The sequence below is a fragment of the Aspergillus luchuensis genome, chromosome 7 (assembly GCF_016861625.1).
Source record: "Aspergillus luchuensis IFO 4308 DNA, chromosome 7, nearly complete sequence".
Lineage (NCBI taxonomy): Eukaryota > Fungi > Ascomycota > Eurotiomycetes > Eurotiales > Aspergillaceae > Aspergillus > Aspergillus luchuensis.
This window is the reverse complement of record NC_054855.1, coordinates 1316671-1339787: the sequence shown is the minus strand read 5'-3', so window position 1 is coordinate 1339787 and position 23117 is coordinate 1316671. Positions and strand designations below refer to the sequence as shown.

General features: G+C 49.2%; 10 protein-coding genes and 4 non-coding genes across 14 annotated transcripts; 9 read left to right on the top strand and 5 right to left on the bottom strand.

Annotated features, from left to right (window-relative positions):
* Positions 1 to 85: 85 nt before the first annotated feature.
* Positions 86 to 190, top strand: AKAW2_t70007A. Its single transcript has one exon. It is a non-coding gene; the product is annotated as a tRNA-Ser (tRNA).
* A 1752-nt stretch (positions 191 to 1942) lies between these two features.
* AKAW2_t70006A lies at positions 1943 to 2015 on the top strand. The gene has a single exon. It is a non-coding gene; the product is annotated as a tRNA-Lys (tRNA).
* Positions 2016 to 2915: 900 nt separating this feature from the next.
* AKAW2_70503A (glutathione S-transferase) lies at positions 2916 to 3815 on the top strand (the record flags this gene model as incomplete). Its single annotated transcript, XM_041683092.1, has 5 exons — positions 2916 to 2989; positions 3076 to 3229; positions 3297 to 3407; positions 3463 to 3654; positions 3729 to 3815. 5 exons carry the CDS (start codon positions 2916 to 2918, stop codon positions 3813 to 3815), a joined length of 618 nt encoding a protein of 205 aa, XP_041547387.1.
* A 682-nt stretch (positions 3816 to 4497) lies between these two features.
* On the bottom strand, positions 4498 to 5997 carry AKAW2_70502S (uncharacterized protein; the record flags this gene model as incomplete). The annotated part of the gene is made up of 7 exons (XM_041683091.1): positions 4498 to 4878; positions 4939 to 5336; positions 5394 to 5476; positions 5530 to 5619; positions 5670 to 5693; positions 5754 to 5824; positions 5878 to 5997. 7 exons carry the CDS (start codon positions 5995 to 5997, stop codon positions 4498 to 4500), a joined length of 1167 nt encoding a protein of 388 aa, XP_041547386.1.
* Positions 5998 to 6768: 771 nt separating this feature from the next.
* Positions 6769 to 7937, bottom strand: AKAW2_70501S (uncharacterized protein; the record flags this gene model as incomplete). Its single annotated transcript, XM_041683090.1, has 5 exons — positions 6769 to 7252; positions 7318 to 7460; positions 7516 to 7734; positions 7781 to 7885; positions 7935 to 7937. 5 exons carry the CDS (start codon positions 7935 to 7937, stop codon positions 6769 to 6771), a joined length of 954 nt encoding a protein of 317 aa, XP_041547385.1.
* An 839-nt stretch (positions 7938 to 8776) lies between these two features.
* AKAW2_70500A (uncharacterized protein) lies at positions 8777 to 9778 on the top strand (the record flags this gene model as incomplete). Its single annotated transcript, XM_041683088.1, has 2 exons — positions 8777 to 9438; positions 9523 to 9778. 2 exons carry the CDS (start codon positions 8777 to 8779, stop codon positions 9776 to 9778), a joined length of 918 nt encoding a protein of 305 aa, XP_041547384.1.
* Positions 9779 to 10312: 534 nt separating this feature from the next.
* Positions 10313 to 10425, bottom strand: AKAW2_t70005S. Its single transcript has one exon. It is a non-coding gene; the product is annotated as a tRNA-Leu (tRNA).
* A 1117-nt stretch (positions 10426 to 11542) lies between these two features.
* AKAW2_t70004A lies at positions 11543 to 11655 on the top strand. Its single transcript has one exon. It is a non-coding gene; the product is annotated as a tRNA-Leu (tRNA).
* Positions 11656 to 13918: 2263 nt separating this feature from the next.
* AKAW2_70499S (uncharacterized protein) lies at positions 13919 to 15277 on the bottom strand (the record flags this gene model as incomplete). Its single annotated transcript, XM_041683087.1, has 1 exon — positions 13919 to 15277. One exon carries the CDS (start codon positions 15275 to 15277, stop codon positions 13919 to 13921), a length of 1359 nt encoding a protein of 452 aa, XP_041547383.1.
* Positions 15278 to 15434: 157 nt separating this feature from the next.
* Positions 15435 to 16307, bottom strand: AKAW2_70498S (histidine phosphatase family protein; the record flags this gene model as incomplete). Its single annotated transcript, XM_041683086.1, has 4 exons — positions 15435 to 15501; positions 15551 to 15760; positions 15824 to 16202; positions 16259 to 16307. 4 exons carry the CDS (start codon positions 16305 to 16307, stop codon positions 15435 to 15437), a joined length of 705 nt encoding a protein of 234 aa, XP_041547382.1.
* Positions 16308 to 17424: 1117 nt separating this feature from the next.
* Positions 17425 to 18011, top strand: AKAW2_70497A (uncharacterized protein; the record flags this gene model as incomplete). Its single annotated transcript, XM_041683085.1, has 2 exons — positions 17425 to 17499; positions 17574 to 18011. The coding sequence occupies 2 exons, from the start codon at positions 17425 to 17427 to the stop codon at positions 18009 to 18011; spliced, it is 513 nt and encodes a 170-aa protein (XP_041547381.1).
* Positions 18012 to 18943: 932 nt separating this feature from the next.
* On the top strand, positions 18944 to 19219 carry AKAW2_70496A (uncharacterized protein; the record flags this gene model as incomplete). Its single annotated transcript, XM_041683084.1, has 1 exon — positions 18944 to 19219. One exon carries the CDS (start codon positions 18944 to 18946, stop codon positions 19217 to 19219), a length of 276 nt encoding a protein of 91 aa, XP_041547380.1.
* Positions 19220 to 19669: 450 nt separating this feature from the next.
* Positions 19670 to 20011, top strand: AKAW2_70495A (uncharacterized protein; the record flags this gene model as incomplete). Its single annotated transcript, XM_041683083.1, has 1 exon — positions 19670 to 20011. One exon carries the CDS (start codon positions 19670 to 19672, stop codon positions 20009 to 20011), a length of 342 nt encoding a protein of 113 aa, XP_041547379.1.
* Positions 20012 to 22500: 2489 nt separating this feature from the next.
* AKAW2_70494A (uncharacterized protein) lies at positions 22501 to 22836 on the top strand (the record flags this gene model as incomplete). The annotated part of the gene is made up of 1 exon (XM_041683082.1): positions 22501 to 22836. One exon carries the CDS (start codon positions 22501 to 22503, stop codon positions 22834 to 22836), a length of 336 nt encoding a protein of 111 aa, XP_041547378.1.
* Positions 22837 to 23117: the final 281 nt, after the last annotated feature.

Genomic DNA, 23117 nt, shown 5'->3' with positions numbered 1-23117 from the left:
GGCACACATTAACTCATAGACATCTCCACGTAACGAAAAATGTCCCTCAAGTATCAAACAACACTGCACTAAAACATAACAATTAGACACTTTGGCCGAGTGGTTTAAGGCGCAGGCCTGCTACTACATCTCCGTACTAACTGATTAGCCTGTGGGTTCGCCCGCCTGGGTTCGAGTCCCAGAGGTGTCGCATATTTCTTTTTCCCAACTTTATTTTTTTCTAGACCCACTTTAGGCAAACCATTGCTATCACAGTGGAGTTCATTTTTCTTGACCATGGTTAAGCATTTAAGCGTGAATCTATAATTTCATGGCGTAGTGGAGGCCAATATATCGGATGGGGTTTCTTGGCGGTGTTCGTCTAGATTGGCGAGGTGGAGCTGCGAGGGAGGGAAGTGAAAAGGAGGTATGGTCGTGGGTTTATATATACCCGTGATAGCACCATTTTTCAGAGGAGTTATTCTGAGGTAGGGGCATGTTCTATATTTGCTAGCGGTGGGGATTGGGGATGGATCATATGTGGCGGGTGGGTTATTGTATGACTAGGGAGGGAGGGGGGAGGTATCCATGTGAGACGGCATCCGATAGTATGCACCATTTACCATCGGTTGTGGGCATTACTGCGGTTGAAACCTTTTAATCGCTCGGCTTAACACCAGGTCCTCTAATCTGTCTGATTGTCTGCCCTCTCCTTCATCCTAAGTCACCTCGGTTCCTATCCTCTAAGCCCATCAACGATTCCATCCCCGTTCTATCTTCTCCACCGGAAGGCCAACGCAAAGACTCGCCATGTAAGGGACCGCAGGCAGATGATAGTAGCTTGTTAGCCGCGCTCGAGTAGTAATGATCAATTATCCCGGTCTTTCCCTCCCCCATCACTCATGGCGACACGATTTGGGCGCATGTAGATAGGACGATGGCGTTGAAGGATATGGCATTTCAATTGACGGTCAGTAGTCGGTGTCTTCTTCGGGGACCGGGTACGAAGGACGCATGAGAAGGGGAACTTGGGGTTTACCCTTGAAAAATTGTTCAGTAAAGAAGCGAGACATTGCTGCACGCTTCTTCTATGCTGTTTGGCCATCTCGAGGAATGCCAGTGCGCACGTGCATGCTGCACCTTCCCCCGCGGAACAATTAGGTGGGGGATACGCGCTGCGGTTTCCCTGTATGTTGCAGGTTGGCGGGCCGTGTTATTGAAGTTGATTCGGTACTATGAGCAGGTTTGGATATGGGTGACCAGGGGTAGCTAGCATGACTTATTGCGCCGACGTGGGGGAGGGAGAATGGTGCTGCAAGAATGACAGAACGCAAGAGTACTTGTTATTTACTGTGCAGTTCTCAAGACCCCGGGGGAGTGCTGACGTAGATGGCAGAAAATGGAGGCCATGGAGCAGAGGGATGATGTAGACTGCGAAAGCTGTACTATGTACTCAATGAAATGCGGCTAGGCATTTTGTATGGGCTACTAGCTTGAACATCTGGTCCTTGACTTGATCTCTATGGGAATTACTCTCACTGGCGCGTATATACCAGTAGTTGGTGAGAATGAATACAACATGATTGGTGCGAGTTCAGAGATTTAGCTACTAAGTTAGTAGTAGTAGTGAGTGATAGTTTCAAATGGGCAGTGGCTTCATGACCGTCCTGGTGTGTTGGTGGGCGACAGCCAAATTATATTGCACTACTATTTTTTTACACAATGATCACCCAGAACCACAGTTTCTTGAACGACGACGCCTTCGCTGGTGGCATATCTCATGCATTCAAGTGTATAACATCACATGATAGTATCACATAGAACGCTGATTTTTGGGAAGTAGTAGATGGCGAGAGGTTGAGGTTTAGTGAGAATGTTCAACCGGATGGTGAGAGCAGGCATACGACAGGACCCTTTCTAGAACCTCATAAAGCATATATGGTAAGCGTCTTTCACCGAACTAGCCCGGCTAGCTCAATCGGTAGAGCGTGAGACTCTTAATCTCAAGGCTGCGGGTTCGAGCCCCGCGTTGGGCTTTCTCTTTTTACTTTTTTTATCTTTCGCCATTTAGCAAACCTCCCAGCTACATGAAAGCTTTTTCTCTTACCTGTTGTTGGCGCCAGAGATAAAGTATAAGACTATCTATCAATGATCAATTGAAACAAATTAATTTTTTGTCCTCTCACTGGATCAACTACCGTCCTTTTCCATTGTCTATTTGGGCCGCATTCCTGATAACCTTGCGGCCCGCTGGTGATCACCCCACCAGAGAACCTGGAACAGTTGCGGAGGTTATGGACGAGGGGACAAACTACTGTTTCATGGTGGCCAAACGAAGTCATTAGATAGACATGGAAATCAATGTAGACCACCTTCGAAATGAAAGCTTTCGGACCCTGAAATTGCATTCCAACACGCACTCCTTCTGGGACGCTATCTCGACGTAACACGTCATTACTCGTAAGGAATGATGTCAGTAAAAGAGATTGCTGGATCGACTTCGTGTTTCTGCAACGATGGAAGAGGGGGTAATTGCTTTCCAAAGCAAGTATCGGTGCTATTCTAGAGAAGAGGTGCGAGATGTACTAGAGACTCGTATATCAGTCCACCTCGTAATCTATAGTAGTCGGATCAAACTCACCAATACGATACTATCCAATCTCTTACCCTAGCATAGCTCTCTACTAGATAAGGAGTAGATTCAAGATCTTCTAATTGACCAACCTGACCGAGCCAAGCTTTCAACACCAAGTAAGTCGGCGATATAGTGGATCCCCGAAAGGTCCCTTCCCTGCGGGGTTGCCCTCATTTGTAAGCACTCCTTCCCCTCAATCGACATCATCTATAATCGTACTCGATCCATACCATATCGCCAATCTCTAACTTGGACTTCGAATACCCCAATTCCAACAAACCCACCAAAATTATAAGTCAACATGTCCACCCAATCCTCCCAAACAGTCTACCACTATCTCGACATCGGCCGTCTAGGCCGCGGCGAAGTCCTCAGGTCAGTTAACATCCACCTCCACACCCCCACCCCGCATCTCACACCATCAATATCCACTAACCACAGAATACCATGTATGGAGATAGACTCTTCCTCAAAGACTCCGGCATCGAGTTCAGCGAAGTCCGCTACCCGTATGATGAAAACTGGCCGCAGGTTAGCAAGAAGCTGCAGGAGCAGGGGATCACTCGAACTGGACTGGTGCCCGCGCTCGAGTATAAGGGGAAGATTCTGACGCAGGTGCGCATTGCATTCTATTCAATGTGTTTGTTGTTATCATCGTATGAATAATCTAAAATGAGTCTAGCATATCCCCACCCTCCGCTACCTATCCCGCGACCTTGGCCGCTACGATGGCGAAACGAGCTGGGAGAAGTATATCGTTGATGCGGTGGCGGATGTTTATATTGATTGGAGAGTAAGTAGTAGCCCCTCTTCTCTTATATATCACTGGTGCTTACACCATAATGTAGAGCGAATGGGTCTCCAATTTCATGCAACCCTCTGAGAAATACAAGAACGAGTCCACAGCCAAGTACTACGATGTTGTGGGGAAGTACTACGCCGAGACGGAGGGTCCGTATCTTCTGGGGGATAAGGTCACGTATGCCGATTTCGCTATCTATCAGATTATGGATAATGATCGGAGGACGGGGACTATTGTGGTATGTATATTCTTTCTTTGCATTTATTTCTCGAGGGTATGTGGAAAGAGGGCTTACTCTTTTTCGTCGGTTAGGCAAATCTTCCCGAGTCGCTTGTTAGGTTTACGGAGGCCTTTGAGAAGAGAGAGAATATTGCGGCGCTTATCAAGGAGACGAAGTAGAGGTGCTGGTTCCCATTGAGTCAGACGGAAGGGGTGGGGGTCAGATGTAATCTGCGTTTCATGTTTTACTCTCCCAAGTGGACACGGCGTGATCAACTTGGCAATGGAAGTAGGGATTGATAAAAGGACTCGATAGCCGTTCTGTGTACCGATTGTAGCAACTTTTATATCTCCATCTATCATAACTCATATCATCTCAATCCCGATTAATCTCCACCACCGGTCCCGTATACTCCTTCCTAGCCCAAATAACATAATACACCGTACTAATCAGACTTGTACCCACGGTACCAACAACGGCCCAGTTCATCGTGCTAGCCGTCGGATTCATCTCATCAGGCCAGAAGCTGAAGAATACGCCCACGACCAGGTAAGCAATGGTAAAGGCATTCACTGAAACACCCAATATGCCACGCAGTCTGAAGGGGCCCCAGGCAAGAGGCGCACCTGCCGTGTTTACAACTGTGTCCGTGGGTGCATCAGATGGTTCGCGAATACCGCCAGTAAGGCGCTGCCACATCAGAAGGAAGGCTGAAATCAGGTAGGAAGAGTAGAGGGCGCTGACGCAGAGAGAGACAACGTCGTTAAGGACCGCTGCTGAGCCTAGGATGATTAGTGCGAGCAGGACGGCTGCACTGGTTACGACGAGGATGGACCATTGAGGGACGGCTTGAGCGTTGACCTAGGGTTGGGTTAGTGGATTATTTTGAGCTTGCGAGGACGGGAGACATACCCTGCTGAGCACTTGCCATCCGGGGAGACCACGGTCTCGGGCGAAGGACCATGCCATGCGAGAGGAAGATGCCAATGATCCTACAGCGGTGGCAGTGACTAGGATGGGGACGATGGCTGACATGACGGTGCATCCCCCGAGGGATTTGGTGGCGGAGCAGAAGATTTGCATGTAAGGGTATCCTGTGGGTGAGGCTAGTGCGGCGGTGGCGTCTGTCATAGTAAACAATGTGGACAGGATCATCCCAAAGCCCAGCGCTCCGTTGATCAGGACCGAGGTGAGGATGGACTGCGGAACAACGCGCTCTGCGTCGTAAATTTCTTCGCTCATCTGCCCAGTTGTATGTCAGTCAAGTAGAGGACATTTCAGGTTGAAGGTGCTGAAGCTTACGTGGACAGCCGCATCCACACCGGTAAAGGCAAACATGTTACCAATCATACCAACCATGAAAGCTAATCCCTGGGTTTGGAAGCCGCCATCATTGGCAAACTGCCCAAAGACCTCAGAAGCAGAGTTGTGATCTCCCAGGTAAACCAACGGGATGATGATTCCGAAGAACCCAAACACGTGCAAAATCAGGACAAGACCCTCGAATTTTGGCAACAAGGTGCTGGTGATTACGTTGACGAACACGGCAAAAGCCACAATGGCCCAGAACAGAAGCATCGTTTGCCAGGGCTCTGGGGTATAGGATGAATGGTTCAGGACCACCAAGCCCAGAATCTGAGAAGCACTTAGGTAGCAGGTTGATGCAAAGGCTCCCAACCAGCCAATGACAATTAACCATCCTAGAGATAGCTAGATTAGTGCCATGAGCGGCAGGGGATCATGGTTAGTATACGAACCTGTGAGAAAGCTGAGGTACTTCTGGCACCATCGCGGGGACATCATCGATACCCAGTGATATTGTCCTCCGGAAGTAGGGGCCCTTCAGATGACATAAGATTAGATTGTAGCCAGATAACATGCCAATAAACTTACATCGAAACAAGTTCGGACAGCGTGAGAAACGTCGAAAACGTACCCAGCCAGACGACCAGGAAACTGTAGACCGTTCCAGCAGGACCTCCACTGTTGGCATTGTTAGATGAGCTATCTCTTCCTGTAGAGTCGATACATACTCCTCAAATGGTACGGTAAACGTCCTAAGCATCAGTTAATAAAGACACGACGCACCATATTTCCGTCAATTGGGAAATACGCACGACAAAATGCCCTCCCAGGATGCCAGAACCGTACAACTGAAACCCAAGATGGACAAGAAACCAAACCGACGCTGTAAGCACTGGTAAGCCACTGTGGAAACACAAATCTATGGTTTTCACGTACCTTCAAGATCTGTTTCTTGCCCACGCGGCCCAGTCCCTGCTCATCATTGACTTGAGACTGGCTGCTGTTGGCGGCCTTAGAATCCAAATTACGGTCGCGCAACTCGATCGGCGGCCCCATTGTGGCGCTGACTTATGTGTGCAAATGCCCGAAGTCAACCCCTTCAACTGCGGGAGATAAAAGCAAGAGCAGAATGCGTAGGAAACCGAAAGCAAAGCTTGTTCCTTCGGTTAACCCCTCCCGTCTTCTGATCGCTGTCTTATCCGGTGTAAAATTGGCTTGGCTGCATATGCAGGATGAAGAAAAAGAAAGAAGGGGAGCGGAGACAAAAGGCCCTCAACTGAATTAACAGGGGCTCGCTTGGTTTTTTTTTTCCATAACTGACACTGGTCAATGTGTCTAAACTCCATAGAAGGAAAACAATTTTACTAACCGGAGAAACTTGACGAGGGGCGGTAGAATGTCAAGCTGCAGAGCGCCACCCGATAGTTAGCATTGTTAGGACCACTGACATGGCCTAACAGGATCAAACACCGCGCAATCCTGCTGGATCCTTCGGCGGGTTGCATGTCTTTAGTGGCGGGTCAACCCTGTTCGGTGCCTTACTAGGGAGAGTTAAGCTTCCACTTCCGGGATGCTAGGCTTCGTGCCGTCGGATTACGGGCCAGCCTCCGGTCCGAAACTAGAGATTTTAGACAAGCAAACAGTAATTGAAGGTCCACAGTCCGGGAAAGCTGAGGCAACTTGGAAACCTTAAAAAAGTGCCAGGTGCTCTCAGGGAACGGCTGGAGATCGCCCAACCCGCTGCTTCTTTCCGGGATAATTTGAATCTGAATGTGAAATAATTCGTCCAGTCGTAATGCATGTAAATATTACCGTGTAAGACGATCTCTAATGGCTAATTGATTCGTGTAGTCCATGGCTACCATTGGACTCACTGTCCATCGGTCGGTTTGTCGCAGCATCCGGGCTATACTGCTCTTCTACGACCCAGGTTCTAGTCTCTCGAATGATATGATCCTGGCTGGAGTGGCTCATAGTATCGTCCCAATCCTGCTGTTCCCTCCCTGCCGAGACAGCGGTGCTGTTGGCTACCCCAACGTGCCCGCTAAGCTCGTGTGCAGCAGCCTTCGCTTTGCTTACGCGAGCGTACTCTCCGCGTTCAGATGTCTCGCCTGGGAGGTAGTATAAGCGGAGCCCAGTGGACTGTAATCCGTCCATGAACGGCTTCAGGTGCGGAGCGCAGGCCATGACAATGGACAGACACTGCACTAGCTCGACGCAGACGGCAGCCTTCCAAATGGCCAGCAGGGGGTCTGAGGCGTGATTGTTTTGATGGCGATATACAAGCTCAAGAATGATCGCAACGATGACCCTGTCATTATATAAGCATCAGCTACTGTTCACGGACGTCGAACGGGTTGTCACCAGCTAGCATACAAGAAGCGAGTGAGAAAGCAGGCGATGGCAACTACCTTCCTAGGAACCGCCATTTGAATCCGGAGTATGAGCATACTAGGTACTAGAATCAGGGCAACTTCACTTAGAATGTTGAACGCCCCGAAAACCATCCACCAGGCATCCTGACCATGAGATTAGTCTGTATCCTTCGAATTCGGTAAGTGCATGGTATCTCACTCGATTAAAACATCTCGTCTGATTCCATCTCCATGGCTGCGGAAGATCGCATTGAAAAGCTACGGCAAATTCCGCCGCCACAGCCCAGGCGCTGATTAATGCAATGAGTACCCATTCAGCCTTGCGGGTGCGCTGCATAAGAAAGGTCATGAATGCCAGGGCGCTTAGCTTGGAGAAAGTCAAGCTTGCAACGTATAGCATTTCTGCGGCATAAACAGACTGACTACGTCAGCGACCAATTAATCCGGAGAATTGGATGGTGTACCTTCAGAGCTATATCAATTCGCTCTTGTGAGGAAGCACTTTCTGCTTCCCCATAGCCATTGCGCGCGGCGATGGTAATGCATATTGTCTGTAGCACACTGAAGGCCTGCGTTGGAGTTAGGGCTTGACACGCCAACGAAAGTTTTGAGACTCACCATTGACACAGAGATCAGGTGATCATCTACCGTAAATTTTCTAGTGATGGCATATTTGATCCCCAGCCGTGCAGCCCCAGATAATGTCGAAATTACGGCGAAAAGCAAGGCTAGGATCCCTATGATAGGGGACCGATTGGCGTCAGTGACCGCAACCATGACTGCCACATCTGTTGCTGGCCTGCATCCCTCGAATCTGGGACCAGAAAGAGCAGCCAGGCTGATAAAAGGGAACAACGCATCGTAGTTGCAAGGCGACCTGAAGGATTTGTTCGATCTTTTTTTATTTGAATTTTGTTGGATTATTAGCAATCTCAGCCCGGCGATCCTAACCCCGACGAAGGATCGGGGTGGAGGCGTCTAAATCCGCTAGGGCCGCAGTAGTCAGCCCACCAACCAGCGCCGTCTCATGGCTTGCATCACGCAGTATTTTCTCCCTTGCGTGCCGCACTTTTATATAGGGGCCAAATTGCTAGGGAGTGAGGCACACAATTCAGGAGAGACCCCTGAAATCGGAGGCTTAATCAAGCCGCCGACCCATCCCACATATGCTTCGAAAGCTGTGTGCTGACTGATAGACATTCAAAGACCCCGGACTTTGCCCGGGGCCTTATCTAATTGACGCAAGTTCAATATGACAGTGATATAGTGCTGGTGGGGTTGTCTCACAAGCTGGAGGGGCCGGGCCATGGGCTAACCTCGGGGAATCTCTTGGGTGTGGTGGTGTCAAACTCAAGACAGGCTGTTTTGTCTGAACCTTCACCCCCTCCTTTTTCTTTGCACGTTATCACAACTCCATACTATTACTGCCTTGACAAACATTTTGCGTCGATCTTCCCAGTATGGTGGCAAGTACTGTTCAGGAGGGAACAGCTCCGTTCCATTATGCTAGTCTTCCCCAGCCTGCCCAAACGTGGTACCGGATCTATGGCGACATCAAGGCAGGCACACCATTAGTAGTCCTGCATGGCGGGCCGGGCTTTTGCCACAACTACATGCTGCCCCTGGCTGCACTGGCTTCCGATCGTGCCGTGATTCTATACGATCAGATCGGAAATGGATTGTCCTCCCACTATCTGGAGAAACGCGGCGATCAGGAGTTCTGGACGGTCGACCTATTCATCGCGGAGCTGGAAAACCTGCTTCAGCACCTTGGTATTGCAGGTCATTTTGATCTGCTGGGTCATTCCTGGGGCGGAATGATGGGGATGGATTTCGCCGCTCGTCAGCCGGCCGGACTGCGCCGGCTGATCCTATCGAACTCCCCGGCCTCGGTCGCACTGTGGCTTGAATCAGTCAACCGACTCCGCGCTACCCTGCCCCAAGAGATTCAAGACACGCTGCAGAAGTGCGAAGCAGAAGGGCGGCTTGATTCGAAGGAATATGAAGATGCAACGGTGGAGTTCTTATCCCGATTCTGTTGCCGGACACAGCCATGGCCCGAGGAGCTTATGCAAAGTCTCGTCTGGACCACGGAGAAGGATTCTACCGTCGCTGCCAGCATGTATGTTGCACCTTTGCCCGAGTTCTTTCTCCGTCCACTTTTTGACTTCGTGATTTCCATGATGCCACATGCTAACGGCAGCAGGCTCGGTCCCTCCGAATTCTGGGTCGAAGGGTCTCTTAAAAATTGGAGCGCACTGGACCGCATTCACCGGATCCAGGTTCCCACACTGGTGATCAATGGTAAATATGATGAAGCGCAGGACAGCGCCGTGGAACCGCTCTTCTGGGGTATTGATAAGGTGAAGTGGATCACCTTGTCGGAAGGTTCGCACTGCCCGCAGTTCGACGACCGCGAGAAGTACCTGCAGGTTGTTGACGAATTCTTGGGCCGCGCATAGTGCTGGGGGTGTTTCTTCGAGGGGGTCACTTATCGGTTTTAGTTTGAGCTATAGGGGCCTGAAGAAAGTCCGTGCCGTTAGTTTCAGTTGGTTGCAGGAAACCAACCGACTAGTTTGAGATGGTTGATGTGCTAATGTGAACCGAATTATGACCATTGTTCAATTTGGCATTAGCCTGCATGACCGACCGTTTATTGTGAACGAATGCTCGTAGACAGGCATGGAACGCTTTCCAATTGAAGAATGAGTGTATGGCTGACAAGGTAAAGAGAAGATGTTGGGGGGGTAATCCTTCGGCGGTAGTGAGATAGGGTCGGTCTCCCGCTCTACAATGTTGGCCTTGCTGCCTCGGGAGTACTTTCTGTACAGGGAAGGACAGCGCTGCTGATCACGTTGCGTTGTAGTAGTTGTATATCGACGAAAACATAGAGGAGCCTCTGGCCTGCCTTGTGAACAGACTTATATACTCTTCTAACTAGCATTGTACAGCTAAGCGACTGTATTGGGTGAAGTCGCCAAAAATGCAAAAAGTTATGACAAGAGTGGGATTCGAACCCACGCCCCTTTCGAGACTAGGAATGTTCTGAAGAACATGAGATGATCAGGTGACCTGACCCTAGCGCCTTAGACCGCTCGGCCATCTTGCCAGTTGATGAAAATTAGCCACCAACAAGTGTTCTATGAGCTAGCTGTCATACATGTGAAAACAGCACGCTACACGGTTCGCAATGAAGGCTAGATGGTCATGATTTGGACTATTAGCCTGGATAGTTGCGTGTACCAGCATCTAAATAAGTTCTGCTCTGATTTGTATGTTTGAATATGTCGTTTTAGATGCCTTTACCATGTTGGTGTTGATGTTGACTTTGCAACGTGCACCTTCCCGATTGGGAGGTAGACTCATCTGCCCTCTTCCGCTAGATAGCCTTAGAAAAGATTGAATAAAACAACTATTTGCCTTGCTTTACGTCTTCTTCTTCTTCTCTGCTTAGAACTAGATTCGTTCGCTCCAGAACGGAGCAGACATTGAGTGGCTGATTGACCTTTGGCTTGGTATATATACCCATAGGAACCTACAGTAACACTTAAGGCAATATAGTTCATCGATCCTACGCTCCAGCATCATCACCCACCCTTCAGTTGATCCGTTGAAAGCATGAATAGTAACCTGATTAATACTACACAAAAAGCACGCTGAATGTACACCAAAGGTGAAACCCACAGGATGTACATTGCACCAGCATACAAGCAAAGCTACGCCGTCCCTGAAGGCTCCGCCAACAATGTAAAGCCAACCCACTCACCACCAGGACAGATGCCACCAGAAATAATTTCAGCAAGCACCTGCATCAAGAGAGTTAGTACTACTAGTGTATACAAACGCTACAAAGGCACTGCCAGGGAGGCAGAGCTACGGTAGCTCAGCAATAGATTCCCCGTGCCATGTTTACTTCCCAGCCGACGCACCGTAACAACAACACCGGAAGGTCCTACATAGAACAAAACGATCGTCGGAGTTAGTAATCTACTAGAAGGGAATATAAAACGACAAAAAAACCAAAGAAAATAAAGCATCGTGTACAAAGTATTGCCTGGAAAAAAGCAAGCAATAGACTAGTAGACCAGTTCGCATAATATCCCACTGCATGGGTCTGTGGACCTCCCTCACTGCACAGCAGAGTTGCTCGGTTGCATCCTGATTGCGAATGTTATGATGTAATCTTGGATTATGTATCGTAAAGTTGCTGCCCCTTTCAACAATTGGGCAAGATGGCCGAGCGGTCTAAGGCGCTAGGGTCAGGTCACCTGATCATCTCATGTTCTTCAGAACATTCCTAGTCTCGAAAGGGGCGTGGGTTCGAATCCCACTCTTGTCATAAGTTTTTCTTCCCTCTACATCCATACAACTCGTTCCTCTCCCTCACTCTTTTGTTTTTTCAGTCCTTTTCCCCTCCTTACTCCTGTCACTTCCAATTCGACAACAATACTACATGACCCCTATATCCATTAGCCTGATATCCAACTATCAGGCTGTCCATGTCCTTACCAACGGTGCTCTTTCTCTCGCATCGCCGGTTCGCACCGGCATTGGACAATGATGGACGGGTATCTTCTTTTAACGCACACCCCAGCGGAACATGACAGCTTGTAGGCCCGTGCAGTCATGTAAGTGGTCTTTGGTGGCATTCCGTTACGCACCGTCTCAATTCGGAACGAAATATTTACGGGGGCCACTGCAAATGATGTTGCCGAGACCTCCAAAGACCAACAATTCATATCTCACTAGATCAATAGATTACGAGCGCGCTGACAGAGGTTTGCGGGGAACAGGGTATCATTTTATGATCGCAGCCCCAACTAGCTAAGCACAAAAAGCCGGAACCCGAAGGTAACGGAGATACAAATATGCTCGTTTAGTGAGCCCTAGAAACGCAAGAAGACACAAAGAGAAAAAAGATGAAGAGAAAAAAGAAAAAAGGAAATACACTGGTGCCCACCCACCTAACCCCTGAAGAGGCGAGGAGAATGCAAGACGAAAACGGCAGAGTATAGGAAATACAAAGATGCCCACCCGCCCAGCCCTAAACGGGGAGAGGAGAATGCAAGACGAAAACGGCAGAGTATAGGAAATACAGAGATGCCCACCCGCCCAGCCCTAAAATCGGAGAGGAGAATGCAAGAAGAACGTAGGAAGATACAAAGATGCCCACCCACCCGACCCGGAAATAGGAGAACAAAACGCCCACAACGCAGCTCTAAATACAACAGACACTCGAAATAGGCAAGGAAAAAACGCCAGAAAAACATAAGAACAAAATTAAAGATGCCCACCCACCCGACCCGGAGATAGGAAAACAAAACGCCCACAACGCAGCTCTACTTACAATAGAGACTCAACACATGCAACGAAAAGGCAAGAAGCAAGCAAGCACTATATACAACAGAATCTCGACACATGCAAGGAAATAAACGCCCGCAAGAAAAGCAGCTCTATGTACAAGAGGTATCTCAACACATGCAAAGAAATGAACGCCAGAAAGCAATGCGATTCTATATACAAAAGAGTCTCGAAACATGCAAGGAGAATGAACGCCAGAAAGCAATGCAGCTTTAGTTACAGCAGAGACTCAACACATGCAAAGAACAAACGACAAGCAACGCAGCTCTATGTACAAGAGATATCTCAACACAGGCGAATGAAAGGAAAAGCAACGCAGCTTTATATACAATATTGTCTCAGCACATGCAAAGAAAAAAAAAGCAAGAAGCAAGCACTATATACAACAGAATCTCGACACATGCAAGGAAATAATCGCGAAGAAGCAAAGCAGCTTTATGTACAATAGAGTCTCGACACATGCAAAGAGAAGCAAGGAGCAAGCAAGCATTATATACAACAGATCCTCAACACATGCAAGAAAAATGAACGCCAAATGCCAATAGCCGAAAAAAAGTAAAACGAACGCCCAATGCCAATCGCCAAAGACAAAGGAAAGACAAAGGAAACCCCCCAACCACCGCCCCCCGGATCCCCCGACGAACAACCCCCGCGAACCGTTTCCGACCCAAATTCCATCGATCGCCTCTGTCGCGTCCCCGGAATACCGTGGCCCTACCGACACCCCTTGCCCGCCGGCTAGCTGCTGACATACTGACCGTGTATGTCGTCGCTCGGGCATCCTTTGAACCGCCGGCCAGATCGATACCCGGTAAGCGTGGATGACAGGTTCACCAAGCTTTGCTGCCCACACAAAGCCCAGATCCGCCGCCAACCTTGAACGCTATCAGGTCGATTGCCTCTGTCATTCTCGGAGATGCCTCCGCTCAGACACCCGGGGTACCGGAAACTAGTGTCGCAGCGGGGTCGGAAATGCCGGCGGCTCGTAAGCACCCGAGGGTTAGCCGGTACGAATCGATGTTGGTGAATCTGTCGCCGGCTCGATCATTCGTGGATGGCGTTCAATGTCGTCTCTCGCTCGGACCTGTGACCTGGCCATTAGCAGTAAAGGGCCCCGACCTGGCTCCAGCACAGCCAAGTCGGGGGCAATGGATAAATATACAAAAATAAAATATACAGGAAAACGAAAGTGTTCAAGGAAAAGCCTGCAACAAGGAGAAAAGAAAGGGGAAAAAGACTAGTTACCAACAGCAACGGTGGATATCGCGCGCTTTGATAATCCACCGATTAACGGTAATGACTGTGGTGACCTCGCTAAACTGGACACTCTTCACCGACTTACCCTTGCGAGCCGCGGACTTCGCAGCCGAAGCTGCTCCATCCTCGGTGGACGCAAGGGCTGCATCGGATCGAGCCCTGGCCTCGCGGGATCGGTGATACGCCTCCCGCAACGCCTGAAGGCGAGACGGGCGACTAGCACCAGAAGGAGTGGACGTGGTCCGAGGAGCCACAGGAGAAGGAATGGATGTGGTCCGAAGATCCACGGGGGAACGAGTGGATGGGTGCTTTTCGTCGAACCTTTTCAGGAACGACACACCCGCGGAAAGGGGGCGGGGAGAGGGAATGGACGTGGCCTGAGCCACAGAAGGAGAGGACGTGGTCCGAGGAGCCACAGGGGAACGAGAGGAAGGGGTGGGGATAGATGAACGAGTGGACGTGGCCTTGGGAGCCACAGAAGAACGAGAGGCAGGGGCGGGGATGGAAGAACGAGTGTGGGTTGGGTGTTTCTCGTCGAACCTTTTCAGGAACGACGCACCCGCGGAAAGGGAAGAGGAAGAGGGAGAGGACGTGGTCCGAGGAGCCACAGAAGGAGAAGAACGAGGGGAAGTGGCGCTATGGCCGTTGGCACTAGTCTTTTGGGGGGCGGAAGGAGAGGACGTGGTCCGAGGAGCCACAGGGGAACGAGCGACAGGGACGGGGATAGAACGAGTGGAAGTTGGGTGTTTCTCGTCGAACCTTTTCAGGAACGATGCACCCGCGGAAAGGGGACGGGGAGAGGGAGTGGACGTAGCCTTAGCCACAGGGGAACGAGGGGCAGGGGTGGGAATGGAGGAACGAGAGACGGGGGTGGGAATGGAAGAATGAGAGGACGTGGTCCGAGGAGCCACAGGGGAGGGAGTGGACAAGTGCTTGCTTGTACGCAAGTACTTGAAGGCAGTGGGGGCAGGCACCCCAGAACGAGAGGACGTGCTCACCATGGTGGGCACAGACGGAGCGGAACGAACAGAAGGACGTGCTGGATCCTTCTGACCGCTGGGGGGGAGAGAGGAGGAAGAGGAGGGGGAGGACTGAGGAACACGCAGACGGGCCATCTGGTGTCCTCGACGAACAGAGGAACAAGTATCCATAGCGGAGGGGGGAAGGAAAAGGTAAACCAAGACAATAGAGCAGAACAGCAGAAGCAATGAGTCTGATATTGGAAGTGGTATGAGGAGGGGAAAAAGAAGAAGAGAGGATCTCAAGGGGACGAGAAGAAGATATAACAGACTGAGAAGATTGAACAGGAAAGAGCATTGTAGGGAAGGAAGCAGGAACATCATGAAGCTGAAGGAGGAGTGTCTGTAGCTCTTTCCTCGAATACCTTGAGATGTGGTGACGGAGCCGTTAGGTTGGTGGTGGAATAATCAAATTGTCTAGTAAATCCGGTATTTATTCATCTATACGACCTTTCATATAATTTAGATGTCTCCAAGTGCATCATTTCTCCAAGGGAAATCCATATCCAACCAGGAAAGCAGGTTCATCAATGCTGTGGTGCTGGTAGCTACAGACACCATTAGCAATCCACTCATATAGAACAGGAAAAAACATACCTAAGGACTCCGACGGCACCTGGTTCAAGCATCATGGACAACGGAAACTCCATCGGATAGCCCAACCAGCGCTTGGTAAACGCCCGGAGCGTATGGCCATGCGCAATGAGGACAACATCGGAGGGCGCCTCTCCGTGCATGTTTCCCCGATGAAGAGCTCTGATCTCTTCGATCAGGCTATCAATTCGGGCCGTAACATCCGCAGGTGATCTAAGCTGTTAGCCTCTCCAACAGAAAAGAAACGGATCTAACATGGTTATAGGAATGACTTACTCTCCCTCCTCACATCCATCCCTCCAGATATCCCACGCCCTATCACCATCGAGGCCATGCTCCTTCCTCAGCGCGCGAATCTCCTTGGTCAACATCCCCTCATACAAGCCATAACCCCACTCTGCCAGCCTTTCCGTCTCCTCCACCTTGCCAGCTTCCTTCAGACCCTGCTTCTCGGTCTCTCCGAAGGCCAAGTCGAAGGTGTGCTTTGCCCTTTGGCGCGGAGACACATACACACGAGCCAGTTTAGCTGTGTCAATAAGCTTACCAGCTCCTACGAGGATCTTGCCGGAAGCGGTCACTTGCTTCACTCCGTCGTCGGTTAGCTGAATTTCGCTGATGCCGGTGTAGCGGCCGCTTTTGGACCATTCGGTCTCTCCTGTGGGATTCTTAGTGGGGTTTCATGATATTGTTGGATAGTGGGGATAGAGGTACCATGGCGGTAGAGGAAAACACGGGGCGTTCCGGCGTCTTTGTCGGGCATGGTGTTGGTGATGACGTAGCTGACAGACTGGGATTGATCTAAGGGGAGATGTGACTATGACCAGGGTAGTAGTACGTAGTGGTAGTATCTGGTCTGGGGGAATGGCCAAATTGAGCGAGGGCAACGCGGGGAGAAAGAGAATTTTATTTAGGTAATGTTCTTGATGTGGGTTCGCGGTTCACCGGAGCTAAGATTGGGTTTGGGGTCAGATTTCCCTTCGTAGGGTTTACTGCACGATCACGCGGGATGTTCAGCCATTGCACATGAATAGAATACCGGTGAAGGTTCGGTCTTCAGACAGTCTGTTGGTTTGTCTATGAGAGTTTCCCGAGATTCTTAGCTATTCGAATGCCATTTAATTCTAGTAATTTATTCTCCAGGGAAAGTGGGGTGGCGGGGGCAAAAACCATATTGATAACATTCAGACATTCGCGATAAGAGCCTTATCGTTTGTTGATCTCATATCGGCATTCGGCAGATGCGGGCTGGAAGGCACGTGCTCAGAGGAGCCGCTGTCACTGGCCTGAGGCTTCAAGGCACCAGATATTGATGCCTGATGCTTTCATACTACTCATGCCAATCCCACAAGGAATCGAATACACAGCACCCTATTGCTTCTTATTCTGATGCTTGTCTTTGGGTTGGGTATGCTAGCATACTTAGTGTCCATACGATACACTATGAACTATTCTTACTCATCAACATCCAAATGGTACGTATCTTCTCATTCGAAGGCGACACTGCTAGCTGTGGACTATGGCATACCGACAATTAGTGCCAGTCAGTTATCAAGCAGCCGTCCGATGTAGCAGACCGTACACTGAAGTGCCATGACCTTACAAAAGTAGCCTATGACCACCAGCATAGAACTCGTTATAGAGGCTCACACATACAGTCAGCACTATGACCCTGTGGCTGTGCATGGCACATGCACTGCGCCCCGAATCCTTCCTTCCCACTCACCCAGTTAGTTACACATAAGGCTGTCCCAGGCAGCACCATTCCCCAGAATTGTAGATAATACTCCCATAATGCCTCATTAAGTTGATCAATAACTCAGAGAAAAAGAGAAGAAGCAAAGCCTCTTACTTTACCAGAAAACACAAATCACCTCAATATGGGCCTTCCACCACCAACCGAACCAACTCCTCCTTATGAAGAAACGGAATCGACTAGCCGCCACAATCACACTGTAAACTTCCATAATGCCTTTTTACTGATACTCAGTGATGAAATACAGTATACTAACACGTCACAAACACACAGTACTCCACTCTCACTCAAGCCATCGATGACCCCGAAATCCAACTCCCATCATTCCACGAACATGATCATGGCGATGGGCCTACCACGTCCTTGATTCCGGGCGCTACCCCTCAAGAGCACTCACACTGCGAAGTGTGCGAGCGGATCATAAATCGGCGAGAGACGACAAGCCCATGCAGACTGCTGTCGGATAGTAGCCATGGTATTTGTGGTCATGTTTGTGTGTATGATGATACTGGGGATAGTTATAGCCAAGGCGGCATCGAGACGGAAATGATGTACTCTGTCTTCATTTCAGAGAAGTGTATAAGCGTATATACTGGAGGAATGACCCTTGGGTTGTTGTTGTACAAACAGGACGAAGTGATATCTAGTAGAGAGGAGCTTCGCTGGTTTGTGAACTTCCATTTTCTACGCTGCCTGTTTCCGTGTTGGTAAAGAGTAGATGTAAGAGATATCCATCAATGCTGAAGTAGTTCCCATCCATTTGCTAGTAGAACTATAGTAGTTGGAAATGTGTCTAGGAATAACGTGAAGAATGAAGCAGAGTTTTGTCTTCATACTAGAAGAGTCGCTCCGATCTGCGTTGTTTGCTGCACGCCATCGCTATCCTCCTACCTCTGCCCACACCAACATCAGAATGCTCCCCAGATTGCTGGACAGGTAACCTATACCATGCATCTTATCCTTCATTTAGGTAAAGGTTTTAGTAATCTTCTGTTACTAAGTGATCGAGACTACCATCAGCGGCGAGTTCCTTCCTCCGTCGCCCACGTGGCTCGAACAGGAAACTATTTTACTCAATATACTCGTACCCAGGTCTATTATCGACTGCAGGGCGTTTCAGGAGTCGCTTAGATTAGCTTATACCAGATGGGAGGGAGACGTTATTCGCTTTCGTCTGAGGGCTACCCGCCGGTTAGACAGTGGCATGCCTCTGACATGTCTTGCTATCCTCGACTGCCCTTGAACAATCTTGAGATTCAGCTTCGCTAATTATTTAGTGATTCTAGAACTCCCTACCAGTTTCCACAACATCATCAGCTTCAGCGTCCAACGCAAACGCCGGGCTATTCCTCGTCGTATTTCTCGCGGTCAGCACATTTGTGACTATGGTTCGACAATACCCCCAAACGCAACTGCTGCGCTACGCAAGACGATATAAAGGCGATTTAGTGAGCGCTCAAATTGGAATATTTACTCTGATGAAGGTGTTACCTGAAGTATTACCAGCGAGGTTTGCGTGGTGCTTGGCTTTAGAGAATTCAATTGAATACCTATCGCTTATTGCAGCCTCCGTTCAAGAAGTGGGGAAAAGCCTGACCCCAATGGCATGTAGTCGACTTCGCAACGGTCGATAGTCAAGGGAAATGGGCCAGTTACCTCCAAAGTTCGTTGACGCATCTCCTGGGACCGCTGGGCCGACAAAGGAACAACTCGATGTGCACTACAAACGCAGTCGGCCCTGCGATATGGCCAGAGGACTTGGGGATGTTATGGCTACACTCCGTGGAAGCACTTACCACGGACTGAAGAATATCAGAATTGACCCTGCCACACGACCGGACATACCGGTAGCTGACTTCTTCGTTAATGCACCCAAGAACGCCCGAATGGAGTACAAGGCGCCCATTGTTATTGGCTGATCGTAGATCACCTACTTGATGGTACCGTGGTCATACATGCTTGACCAACCAGGCTTCCAACTCGATATAATCTTATATTCGGAGAATGCATCAATGTAGTCGCGTATCAGCAATGGACCTGTAGTCTTGCGAGCCTTGCCCGAAGTGCCGAAACCAAGGACTTGGACCAAAGCTATGCGCAAATCATCGGGTCCGAATTACCTTCTTCTAACGCCGAAGGAACCTGATTACCTACTCCCAGTCAACTCTTTCTTCGATCACTTCGAGACCGAAGACCTTCCTCCCTTGGTCGCAGCAGTCGGACCAAAATAAGTAGATGAGTATCCTCCATTGGACCTCCACTAGAAGTTCCCTGACCGCCACCAAAAAATCATTTCTATCGCCTCGGGGACGCATACTATCCTTCCTCACGCAGTTGCTCGGGAGGTTATTCAAGGTCTCGTCCACGTCATGGAAGAAGGCGTTGTCGACGGCCTAATTCGGTCAATGGGTGAGAGCGGACGGAACGACGCACCAAAACATTTCACTATCCAAGAACAAACAATCAGCTTTGGGAAACTTTTTGACGAAGAACATGCCGACTGGATATTACCTTCCTTTGCACCGCAACGGTCGATCCTGGACCATCTCCATATCCACACGATCTCACCCACGGAGGTGGGATTAACACCAACAAAGGCCTCTGTCAAGGCAAACCGATATGCCATTCTACTTCGACCACATCGGCAATGCGGCAAATTTGGCCGGCAGTGGAATATCAGAGGTGCTCCACATGTTCCATTTCACGACTGATACACTCTAGTCCCAGGCGAATGGATTATAGAGGATCGTGACGATGCGCGCAATGTGCATTGTCTTTAGTGTATCACCCGTGTGGATCCAGACGCAGGGTTTTGGGCGCTGATCTGATTGAAGAAGTTCTTTATGATACTGAAGCGAGGGTTGTTGATGGAAGGGAGATCCGTCCAATACATCTGCAAACATCGATTATACCGATGCTGACTTGCAGGAACTGGGACTTGATGGCCGTTTCACAGTGGTGATGGGTTTTTTGGTGGGGGCTTTTACTATGCTCGGGGGTTCGCTTGTAATAACTCGCAGGGCTATTGGTGGATTACTCAATTGCATAGTTTGTTTTCTAGTTAGCTTTCTTCACCACAATACTGCAACCTCCAAGAAAAAGAAAAAAAAGAAAAAATTAAATAAAAAAAGAAAAAAAAGTATCTAGTGAATGTCCGCAAACTGAGTATTTCGCTCTTTTAGGAGATGTTACGTGACGGATTAGCAAGAACGCGACTTCCTGGCAAATTAGCTCCTTCCATGGCTACTAGTAGGACGCCCGTGACACTTCCATTTGTCTGTAGTCGGAGCTCCACAAAGGTTGCACAACTTTGCTATCAGTAAGGATTGTGACATCAAGTACGGTATAAGCTTTAACTTCCTCATGATGAGGGGCGGAGTGAGTTCTCAACGTGCAGTTATGCTTGATATTTAGCTAAGACGTTCATGTCAGTTATCCTTCGCCACCTCTTCCAAACCTCAACATACAACCATCCCCTTAAGATCAGAAAGATCGAATACTGTTGGGACACATATCTCTCCGTCGCCTGGCTGACCTGTGCGATGTATCGTTTTTGGTCTAGCGGTTAGTGCTTCGACAAAAACACATACGACTCTCTCTACGTACGACATGTTTGCCCAATTATTTGATGAATCTTGGTATATTCTCGGATGACTCGAGATACCGGTGGCGCAGGTGAGTGAGTGAAGTGCTCTTACGTCTTCGCGCAGAAGAGACCATGTCGAGCATATACATTCAGCGCAGAGAAAACATACACAAGCTGATTACCCAGGACCTGACAGGCTCTATTTATACCAGCAAGACCTTCTGAATAAAAACTATATGCGTCACCTCATAATATCTCCGAATCATCTCAAAACCCGCAGATCCCCGGGAACCTCGTCCGCGATTATATCCAGCTCTGTCGGCTGAATATCATGCCCACTACTCCTCATCACCGAATAACGAATAACGAGACAGGGATGAGAAGGAGGAATCAAAGGACATGGTATAATACTTCTGACCGCTGGGAGGAGGGGAAAAGGTTGGGGAAGAGTTGTAGGCTCTCCTTAAACTTCATGATATTCCTCCTTCTTTCTCTACACTCCCCTCTTTTGTGCCATCTTCTTGCTCTCTCAAGTCCTCTTTTCGCTTCCTCCTCATACTACTTGTGGTTCATGCCATGTTGATGTTCTTACACTCACATTCATCGCTATTACCTTGCCTTGGGTCTTTACCTCTTTGCCTCCTTCTCGTGGAGGACACCAGATGGCCCGTCTGCGCTCCAGCCTTCCCTTCAAGAATTTCTCTCTTCTTCTTTTTCCCCTCCTCATACCACTTCTGGATCAGATCCGATTGCTGTTCTGCTTGCACTTCTCAGGAATATCTTATATTTCCATGTTTTACCTGTCTTGCTTCTTCCTCCCCTCCCCGCATACCATGAATTCGTCTTCCTCTGTTCATTGAGGACACCAGATTGCCCGTCTACGCGTTTCTCAGTCTGTGGTTCTGGGTGTCGGTTTGCTGTTGCCCTCGCCTTTTCACATCTATCACTTTGTCTCTTTGCTTATATTGCCTTAATTCTCTGTCTTGTTTCCCCCTCCCCCATATCCTTTCCCTCTGTTCGTGGAGGAGATCAAATGGCCCGTCAGCGTATACCTCAGCCTTCTCTCTGAGGATTCCTCTCTTCTTCCTTTTATTCTCCTCATACCACTTCCGACTCAGCATACTTACGGTTTCTGCTGTTCATCGCACCATACCATCATCTTATCGTCTTGGTTTACCTGTCCAGTTCTTCTTTCTATCTCCGACCCCACACCGATATGGATCCTTGTTCCTCTGCTTGTCAAGGACACCAGATGGCCCTTCTGTGCTCCAGCCTTCTCTCTGAGAATTCCTCTCTTCTTCCTTTTCTCCTCCCAAAACCAGTCTTGGTCCTGCGATTTCTAACTCTGGAAACCTGCCCATCTTCGTTCTGTTGTTGTTCTATTCGTCTTGCTTCTTCCCTCCACCCCCCCCAGCATGCAATCGTCTTCGTCTTCTCGTCGAGGACACCAGATGGCCCGTCTGCGTGGAGGTCAGCCTTCCTTTTGAGAATCTCTCTTCTTCCTTTTCTCTCCTCTCCATACCAATCTTGGTCCAACGTTTTTTGACTTCGAAAACCAGCTTACCTTTATTCTGTTGTTTGATCTGTCTTGCTTCTTTTCCTCCTTCCCCCAGCATGCAATCTTCTTTGTCTTCTCATGGAGCACACCAGATGGCCCTTCTGTGCTCCAGCCTTCTCTCTGAGAATTCCTCTCTTCTTCCCTTTCTTCTCCCATACCACTCTTGGTCCAACTTTTTGTTCCTGTGCAAAACAGCTCACACTTATTCTGTTGTTTTATCCGTCTTGCTTCTCTCCTCTCCCCCCCTCAGCATGGAATCTTCTTTTTCTTCTCGTCGTCGAGGACACCAGATGGCCCGTCTGCGTGTACCTAAATTTCCCTTTCTTTTTACTTCCTCATCAGTCAACACACGATCGCCCACCAACTGTGAGACCTTGGCCTCCCATGCTTAGTCACGTGACAAAAACAGCTCCCAGAATAGGACATTTACTTCAAAGATGGAACCTGCCAACGAAGTTAGTAGAAACGACTGAAGGGCTCCCGGGAAGGGTTGAGATAGATTAAGAAGTTGGCAACAGGAGCTGGAAGAGGTGAAAGAGACTTACCGGATGTATGATCGGCCACCGTGATAATAAAGTGGCCTGGTTCCGTTGCTGTAGATAGCTATTCTTTCTTCAGTTTTCTGAAAGTCGTTTTACTGAATGTACAAACTTCTTCGACAGCTTATGTCAAA